The following is a 10,253-nucleotide window of genomic DNA, read 5'->3' on the forward strand; positions in this document are numbered from 1 at the left end:
CCTACTTACACATCGCTGTCGCTAGGATTCCCGCCACTCCTCTCAAACCGCCCCCCCTCGCACCCTGCCACTTTTCGGAGTCCCCCGCCCCCGCTACTGCCTCCCCGGAGCTGCGGGGCAGTTGGACGCGGAGCCGCTGAGCCGCGAGGACGCCCGGCTGGAGCTGCCCTCTGCACCCGAGCCAAAGCTCCCTGCCTTTTGCCGCGGCGCTGGGCGGGCGCCCCCGCCGCCCTCGCTCCGCTCCCGCACGTCCGGGAGCTCAGCCGCCTCCCGGTGCTGCGGGGCCGGCGCGATGCGGCAGCTGTGCCGGGGCCGCGTGCTGGGCATCTCGGTGGCCATCGCGCACGGTGTATTCTCGGGCTCCCTCAACATCCTGCTCAAGTTCCTCATCAGCCGCTACCAGTTCTCCTTCCTGACCCTGGTGCAGTGCCTGACCAGCTCCACAGCGGCGCTGAGCCTGGAGCTGCTGCGGCGCCTTGGGCTCATCGCTGTGCCCCCCTTCGGCCTGAGCCTGGCGCGCTCCTTCGCGGGGGTCGCAGTGCTCTCCACACTGCAGTCGAGTCTCACGCTCTGGTCCCTGCGCGGTCTCAGCTTGCCCATGTACGTGGTCTTCAAGCGCTGCCTGCCCCTGGTCACCATGCTCATCGGCGTTCTGGTGCTCAAGAACGGCGCACCCTCGCCGGGGGTGCTCACGGCCGTGCTCATCACCACCTGCGGCGCCGCCCTGGCAGGTGAGCGGGACCCGCGCCAACCCCCAGCCCACCCCAACCCGCCCCTCAGAGACGGCGGGGACCACTTAGTGCAACGCCCTCGCTTCCAGATGGGGAGACTGAGGCAGAGAGAGGCGGAGAGCTTTGAGAATGGTTGTTCGACTCGCAAAAGGGACTTTCTTCTGAGACCCAGCGGAGCCTTTCCCAACGCTCTGTCCTCCTCCCTCCGGGTCTCCCACCCGGTGTCTGGGCTTCCGACCCCTGCCCGGGTTTCACCGCGTTTCGCCCTTCCCCTGGATCCCTTCCTCCGGGAGGGATGGGGGAGCCGCCTGAACCCGAGCCGGAGTCCAACCCTGGACTGAGCCGGAAGGAGGGGGTCGTGAACTTCCTTGGGTCACGCGGGTTGGAATGGGGGAGGGATGGCAGCGAAACTTGGGATCCTGGGGTTGGTTTGGGGTGTCAGGGCCGCTGGTGCGGCGCCGAGGGGGCCCACCTGGGACCCAGGTGCGGGCGGGGTTTAGGAGACAGAGCAACATACGAACCGAACAGAGGAGGGTCAGGAGGGAGGCGATTTTCGCCCAGCGCCTGGCACACTCGGTTAGAGGTTACTAGCCGGTGCAACCTCTCCATTCTGGTCGCAAAGGGGTTGGGGGTAGAGGTACAGTGTACCTGGATGACCTCGACGTCAGCTCAGGGAAGCCACAAGTATCTACCCTGAGAACATCTGCGCTCTCAGTGGCCTTTGTCAGAGGGGTGACCCGGAGACCTGTCAGGGAAGATGCCTCTCCTTATGCATCGCACAGGAGCTGGCTGTCGCATTTTGGCCAGGCAGCCGAGGCACAGTGGGCATCCATATAGGCACTCGGGAAATCGGTGCGCAGAGCTTGAGTATTAACTCCGTCTATTTTCCGACCCGACGCGTTGTCCATTGGATACCCACCCGCGCCAACCCGGTGTCTTCTCTCTCTTTCCTTCCTGCGCTGGCGTTGCCATCCTCTTGGTACGCTACAGGAGCGGGCGACCTGACTGGAGACCCCATCGGGTACTTAACGGGTGTGCTAGCGGTGCTAGTGCACGCCGCCTACCTGGTGCTCATCCAGAAGGCGAGCGCAGACACCGATCACGGGCCGCTCACCGCGCAGTATGTCATCGCCGTCTCTGCCACGCCACTGCTGGTGGTCTGCTCTTTCGCCAGCACTGACTTCATCCACGCCTGGGCCTTTCCTGGCTGGAAGGACCCCGCCATGGTCTGCATCTTCGTGGCCTGCATACTGATCGGCTGCGCCATGAACTTCACCACTCTACACTGTACCTACATCAACTCAGCCGTGACCACCAGCTTCGTGGGCGTGGTGAAAAGCATCGCCACCATCACGGTGGGCATGGTGGCTTTCAGCGATGTGGAGCCCACCTCTCTGTTCATTGCCGGTGTCGTGGTAAACACCCTGGGCTCCATCATTTACTGTGTGGCCAAATTCTTGGAGACCAGAAGGCAAAGCAACTATGAGGACCTGGAGTCGCAGCCCGAGGGAGAGGAAACGCAGCCAAGTGGAGACCAGCTGCCTTTCGTGATGGAAGAGCTTCCCGGGGAGGGTAGAAATGGGGGGACCGAGGGTGGGGAGGAAGCAGGTGGCTCCACTCAGCAGAGTGGGCCAGAGTTGAGGGGCAGCCCCCGAGGGGTCCCACTGGTGGCTAGGAGCTCAAAGATCTCAGACACCTCTGAAGAAGGGAGTAAAAGGTCCTTAAAGGATGCTTACCTGGAAGTGTGGAGGTTAGTTAGGGGAACCAAGTATATGAAGAAGGATTATTTGATAGAAAATGAGGAGTTACCCAGTCCTTGAGAAGGACATGCACGTATGTACACATGTACATACAGATATTTTATATGTTAGAAATAATATATTTTAATGAGGGGCCTCCCAGCTTTATTCTTTAAGGAGTGGTTAAGGAAAGCAAAGGAAGAAGCTCAAAGGACCTATAGCAACAAAATTAGCACTTATGTGAATTATTTAGCATGACTGAGGCATCACAGAGAAAAAACATGTGAAGGTGCTTAACAAAGTGAAACAGCACTTTCAGCTTCAAACTCCTGGCACTTAGTTATTTATTTTTGTCTTTATAACCATAACCAAAAATCTGCATGTATCAAGAGTCCCTCAACACCCTCTCCAAAGATGGAGCGTAGAAATGATGACAGCACTTACTGAGTTCAAAGATTACATTCAGGGGCACACTTTTGGTGATAAGACTAGTTTCTATTATCAGCTAGTCAGAGTATAGTGTTAAAGGGACAATGTAAATACACTAGATTGATGTTTACTGTTTAGAGTCATCTGAAATATTATGTTTACTCTAATTTTTCTTCACTGGTTTAAAAAAATTAGTATTCTAATGTTCTATTTAATATTAGTGGAAAATGTTGAAGCTATTTTGAAACTATGAGTTCTTAGCTTTATAATTATGAAGTTTAGTAATTATAAAAATATTTAAAATGTTGTTTTGACTCCTGGCTTTATAGTATTTATTCTTGAATGCCACAACCTTTTTAAAAGCCAGTTTTACTGTGTAATATTTTTTTCAAGCAAATGCAATGGCTGATATTAAAATACATTTTTGCCTGTAGCCCAGTCAGAAGAGAGACCACGGGTTAAGGCCATCCAAGTTGCACTGCATATCCCAAATCATGTTACAAAAAGAGCAACTGCTATATTCACATTATGGTATTTTTCTATCTTAAATTTGTCAAAATAAAGTATGAGTCTGTATGTTAAAAGATAATATTGTTAGAAATTTGCTTTAGACACACTCATGCTCTCTTGTTGCTGTATAGTCTGTGTTTGCCTATGATGTGTGGGTGTAGTATCTGGTGGGTAGGTGACAGCCCATTGGGAACTCTCTAAATTAACATGGCAGTTTGGCTTAAAACAAAAACAGAAACATTTTTTTCTAGTGAGGGAAACTATGATAAAGTAAACAAATGTCTCATGCTGAGATATGAAAGTCATTCATGCCAGCCTTCAGTTCACAAGGAGTTTGAGAGAATGAATAGTAGCATCCACCTGTGAAGAGGCCTTCTGTCAACTCCTGTAGGCGAGGTACTTGACAGTGAGGGCACTCTTATTCACAAGGCTATTTCTGAGGCTCTCAAGACTATGCTGGTTTATGTTTTTCTTCCTTTTCCAAACATAACAACAAAATAAAAAGCAGAAGCCAAAAATGAAGTTCTGGGTCCATCCATTTGGCTCCATGAGTGAGCTACTGAGCAGGTGTGATTGTGGTGCTTTGGATGGGTCCTGAATTACTGATTTTCACAGGGGATTCATTTTTGCTTCTGAAAGTGCCTCTACAAGTCATCGAAGATATAGGAGCCCTCATGTGGCTGCAGTTAGAAGTGGTTAGCCAGAGATAGGACTTTTTAAAAAATAAGCATCAATTTTGATGTCAACATGCTAGAGGGCAATGTCCTGTTGCAATAGTGTGAAACTGAGAATTAATGAAAAGTGGCAAAGTCGAACAAAATTTTTTTTGTTAATATCACTGTCAAATAAATGAATAGAATGATTGTTTTTCACTGAACAAAATTCCCTTTTGGTTAAAAATGTGAGTTTGCATTTATTGTAGAAAGACTCATTCTTTCCTGCCAATAAACTTGTAGAAGGTTTGTATTAGAGATTTTGAGGAATTAGTGATTATGGGGGTTAGCAAGTCTACAATCAACAAGGTGGGGAAAACTCAGGCAGAGTCTCCATGCTGCAATCTTGAGGCAAAATTCCTCTTCCTTCTGGAAACTCAGTCTTTCCTTAAAGACCTTCAATGGACTGAATGAGGCCTGTTTGCCTTATAGAGGATATATGCTTTACTGATTATATTGCCATTTGTCAATCCTGAAATGTTAATCATATCTTTACAATGTTTTCCAGTAACATCTAGACTGCTGTTTAACCAAATAGCCTAGCCACGTTAGCAAGTGAAAGTAATTGTCACAGACACCTATGGTGGGAGGGAATAGGAGGTGATATGTTACGACAAACTCAGGGAGATTCACTCCAGGAATTCGTCACATGTTTTTATCTGGGCAAAACTTGGGGGTCTCTTCATAGAGAAAGTAAGTTAAATGGCAGGCAGTGAGTTGGTGCCTGGGGTTTGACCACAGAACACTTGAGTGGGTGGCAGGCCTTACCTGGCTTCTGAGTCATTCCTCCATTCTCAGAGCACAGGAGTTCATCAAAAGACTTAGGTGCAGCCTAAGCTCTATGCTCTGGTGAGGCCAGACGGAGGGTATCACTCTGGTGGGACCCCACTGGAAGTCACTCACCATTGTTGCTTGGCTGGTCCAGTCTTTGTGCCCCATTTCTGGCTACTTAGATTCTCCCTTGTTTCTGATGTGACACTCACACCTTGTACCTAACTGGGTCCCTGTCTTGAAGTCTGTTTCTACATCAGTTCTTCAGGATGGGGAGGCTCTGCCTCATGTTTATCTGTGACTTTTTACCTGGAATGGGTTTCTGAAACAGCTTGCTGTTAGACCAGACTTCTCAGTGCTGGTCCTGCTGTTGATCCTCTCCCTCTGAAGGTTATCTAGCACAGATCAATCAGAAACATTGGGACAATGATTTCCCAGAATGGCACAGATGAGAGGGTGTGTGCATGTTATTGGAGGCTGCTGAGCAGAGCTGAGCAATGACTTAAACTCCTACAAGACCAGCCGTCACTCATTGTCATAGGGTCTAATTCTCTAAGTGATTAATAGCAATACTCATGAAGATAAAACTGGGTGAAACTCACAAGTTCTTAATTAACTAAAGACTTTTTTACATTAGAGTTTGGGAGTTTTTTTTTTTTTTTTTTTTTTGTACTGGGGATTAAACCATGGAGCCACATCCCTAGCCTATTTTTATTTTGTATTTTGAGACAGAATCAAACTAAGTTACTGAGGCTGGCTTTGAACTTATAATCCTCCTGCCTCAGCTCCTGAGCCACTGGGATTACAGGCATGTGCCACCATGCCCAGCTCAGTTGATAATTTTTATGGCCCTATCTTCAATTCACTGATTTCTTTATTGGCCATGTTCAGTGTGCTGATGAGCCCATCAAAGGGACTCTTCATTTCTATCACACTAGTTTTTGTTTTTGTTTTTTAACTTCTAGCATCTCCTTTTGATTCTTATATTTTCTATCACTCTGCTTACATTATCCATCTGCTTTTTGCATGAAAGCCCTCAAAATATTAGTCAGACTTATTTAAAATTCCCTGTCAGATAATTTCAAAACCCAAATCACATCCAAGTCTGGCTTTAATGTTTGCTTTGTCTCTTAGACATTTTTTTTCCTTGCCATTCAGCATGTCTAATAGTTTTGTTGTTGTCAAAAGCCAGATGATAGGCTGGATAATAGGAACTGAGGCAAAGAGTGTGAGGTATCATGTTAGTGTGGCTAGAAACTGGACTCTGGTTAATGCCAGAGGTGAATGTAGATGCTGAAGACTTCACATTCCTCAAACATCCATGTTTTATCTTTCCACTCTTTCAGCTTCAATCCAGTCATCATACAGGAACCCTGCTGGTATGACAAGGTTGGGAGAGTGTTCTGTGAGCTTTAAAAATATATTTTTAAATGACATATAATATGTTGTACATATTTATGGGGTATGATGTGATAATTCAACACATGTAGAAAATGTGTAATGATCACATCAGGGTAATTAGCATTTCTATCTCCTTCTCCTTAAACACTTATCATTTCTTTGGTCAATAAACTTAAAACTCCTCTCTTTTCTTCTAGGGGTTTTTTTTTTTTTTTTCGTACCAGGAATCAAACCCAGGGATTTGTGACTTTTGTAGTACTGGGGATCAAACCCAGGGATTTGTGACTTTTGTAGTACTGGGGATCAAACCCAGGGATTTGTGATTTGTGCATGATAGGGCAAGTGCTCTACCACTGAGCTTTCCCCATCTGCTTGGTCCTGCTCCTAGGATAAAATGGCAGGGTTCAGAAGAGAATCTGTGAGCAAAATAGAATACAACAGGATAGCAGGACACACAACCAGCAAACTAGAAAACCCAGAGCCCTCCTGGGAACTATCCCCTTCCTTCTTTGAACTCATGTGGTTCAGATGGATTTCAACTTCATGCTCCGCCCCCTCAGGAGGTGACTCTAGACAATCCAACCAAAGCATTTCCTCCACTTGGCTAACAAGATTAGTTCAGGGCTGATCATGAGACCTAGAGAAAGTCAAAGTGATACAAGGAAGTTTTTGGCAAGAATTAAGTTGTATGTATTTTTTTTCTTACTGGACTTGAATCTTGGAGATTGGAGTAGGGTAGAGCAAAAGTGTTTTCATCAGCTTACCAACTGGAAAAGATATAACAGAAAGGTAACAGCACAGAGAGGTGGACAAGGGGAGGAGGAGGAAGAAAGGAAGGATGAGGAAAAGACTGACACTAAGTTCTGCTTATCTTACTTGGCTCTAGTATTAAGTTAACTTTCACCTTAAGATCACACTATCAAAAAAAAAAAAATCATACCATCCCTTAGACTGTCAGTTACATTAAAAAAAAAAAAAAAAGACAAAGCGGGTTTTTTTTTTTTTTGTAGTTGTTGCTATTTGCTTAAGCCATTTTGAGTTGAGATTTCTGGCCCTTGCAAACCAAAGAGTTCTAAGTATTACAAATGTAAATTAATGACTCCCATTTCACAGGGAAGGGAAGACCAAGAGGGTTTTTATTTGTTTGTTTGGGTTTTGATTTTTCACCACACAATCTGGCTCTAATCCCTTGTGTCCATCTAGGGACTAGAAGGTATAATTCCCCGGTCCCTTGAAAATTACTGTCTGGCATATATCATGCATGCTCTTAAGGAGTCTGTGGTTTTATTTACTGTCTTGCCTTCGTTTTATGATTCTGTAGACTCCTATGGTCAGTCATGCTTTATGAATTTATTGGAGTGTAAGGAATGCTGTGTCTTGCACACTACTGTGAATAATAGTGCCTAATACTTATTATTATTATGTCTGATACTTTCTATGTTCAGGTCTCAGTGTTTCACATGAACTAATTCATTTAACCCTCACAGCATTACTGTAGGTTATACAAGGGGTAAACTGAAGCATGGGGAAGCTAAGTCTCTTGCCCTATGACTCAGTCAAGAACATGCATTCTGGAATTTGATTTGAACCCAGGTGGCTTGACTGCAAAACTCAAATGTTCCACCGCTCTGCTGCTCTGCCCCTCCACGAGAAGTGTTCAATCTCACAGGATAAAGCTGGACAAGGTGGGAGTGGTGGTTGGCTGTTCCAAGGCTGGTTCGCTGTGTCACTTGATGAAGATCCTGGCTTTCTCTGATTCCTTTCTGTTTTCCTCAGAAACAGGGAGGGTCAGAGTGTGTGTGTGTGCGTGTGTGTGTGTGTGTGTGTGTGTGTGTGAACACTTCTCTGTGAGAACTAAGAGACCAAGAGTATACTTGAGATACATGAAAAGTAGAGTAGAAGAAGAGGCTGAAGTTCCACTGTAACCTACTTGTCCCCACGCTATCCAACTTCTTGGGTCAATCTTTCCTTTAATATTCAAACAAAATGACTTTCTCCTTTGCCTTTTCTTCTAGTATTCCTAAAGATTTTTTTAAGCATCCTCTCTCTCCCAACCCCCACTGCTCAAGACAATTCGTTATTCCCACTCTGGGCTCTGTGCTGATCTCATTTTTAAAAACAGCTTTATAATATAATTAATGTTATTGAGATATAAGTCAGATACCACAAAATTTGCTCATTTTAAGTGTGCAGTTACTGGTCTTCAGCATATTTACAGAATTGAACCACCATCACCACTGTCTCATTTTAGAACATTTTCATCACCCTAAAAACAAAAACAAAAACAAAAAAACCCCTGAGACTCTATAGACTGTGACATTGCCCAGAGCTAGAGGTCTGGCTGTGGCAGCCTTGTCTGGGTCCTGCCTGCTGTCTGCCTCCAGTCTGCATAGACATGTCCCTTTTCATGGTTTCCTCCTCTAGTCCTCAGTTCTCTCCCCTGCCATGCAGTCAGCGTCTCACACTCATTGACCCTGTTGACATTCCGGAATGGACCATAGAACTTTCTGAGGAGGAGTAGAAGTGCTTGGACCCTGCTCAGAGGGCTTTGTACAGGACTATGATATTGGAGAACAACTGGGACCTAGTCTCCCTAGGAATATGGTCTCCCTAGGAATACTGTCTCCATGTTGGAGCAAGGAAGGGAGCTCTAAACTGTGGGTGACCATGTGGAAATATCAAGAAAACCAAAGGGGTGGGAATGTATCAAATATGTGAACACAGATACAGACACCCCATCACAATATTTTTGAGCGGAGAGCCCCTTGCAGATGTTACTGTGTGATGTGTCCCCATCCAACCCTCCCGTCTTTTCCTAGTCCTGCATTTCAGAACTGCCTGACACATGGTGCTCACAGCTATCACGTCTAAATTCTCTTGGGAGTGTCTAGTGAAGCCCATGGAAGTACTTGCATGGCCATAGCAAATCACTACTTTTTTCCTGAAGTTTTGATAGCTATGTATACCTGGTCCCTTTTTCCCCAGCACTAGATAGATTAAGACATAAACCACAGAAACCTTTAGAGTTAGGTTATATATGGTCCAATCTTCATCTACTCAGGGTAACGTTGGTTGTTGGGGATTGTGTCCCAATTAATATGGCACGTTGCCCAAAGCAGAACTAATGAACAAGTATACCTCAGCTTTTCCTACTCAAATTTGAGTGTAGATATGTTCTCAGTTGTCCACTGTATATCTCAACTCATTTATGATTTTGTCTAAGAGGGACTCAAAACATGAGTAGATATTTATTCAGTGCATGCATAGATTGAGGGAGAGGCAGGGACTCCTATTCTGCTTTATTTCCAACATCATCCTCCTGTAACATCTGTCTTTTGTTGTGGTGCTGGGGTATGAACCCAGGACCTTACAGATTTTACACACACTCTACAGTGAACTGTCCCTCATCCAAACATTTACCTTTAGATTTGGGTTTTATTGTCCATTCACATCTAATGTTATTCTAGATATGGTTGGATTTATTCAGGCCTTTTTATTGCTCTTAATACAAAAAAACTTTATATGCATATGGATTTATCTATGGATTTTGTTTCTGTGTTATGATTCCTTGGTCTTTATTATTATGATACTATAGTTTCAAAATGCACATTAGTGTAAAGAAATGACATCTACTTCTTTTGCTTTTACACGTCAGAGTTTGTTTATTTTTTAAAAATTTTATATACCCCTTAGTTGAATTTTAGAACTTTTTGCTTTGGTACTTCTTTCATTAAAAGAAAAGCATGATGAAATTTTGCTGGAATAATATTATAGATGAAGTTTGGGGATAACAGTTAACTTTGTAATGACAAGTTTTATCATCTACACTCAATTGTAGTGGGTATAATTCAATCTTTTATGTGCTTCTGTAAATTTTTATTTTCTGATATATTTTGCATATTCTTTTAAAAACATTTATACATGTGAAGTATCACATAAATGTTGCATCCGTATAATAA

At 44.8% G+C, this 10,253-nt stretch overlaps 1 protein-coding gene across 1 annotated transcript; it reads left to right on the top strand.

Annotated features, from left to right (window-relative positions):
- Positions 1-292: 292 nt before the first annotated feature.
- SLC35D3 (solute carrier family 35 member D3) lies at positions 293-2,551 on the top strand (the record flags this gene model as incomplete). The annotated part of the gene is made up of 2 exons (XM_081293827.1): positions 293-731; positions 1,722-2,551. The coding sequence occupies 2 exons, from the start codon at positions 293-295 to the stop codon at positions 2,549-2,551; spliced, it is 1,269 nt and encodes a 422-aa protein (XP_081149953.1).
- Between the last annotated feature and the right edge of the window lie 7,702 nt (positions 2,552-10,253).

Source organism: Spermophilus citellus (assembly GCF_964194105.1).
Source record: "Spermophilus citellus genome assembly, chromosome: 5".
NCBI lineage: Eukaryota > Metazoa > Chordata > Mammalia > Rodentia > Sciuridae > Spermophilus > Spermophilus citellus.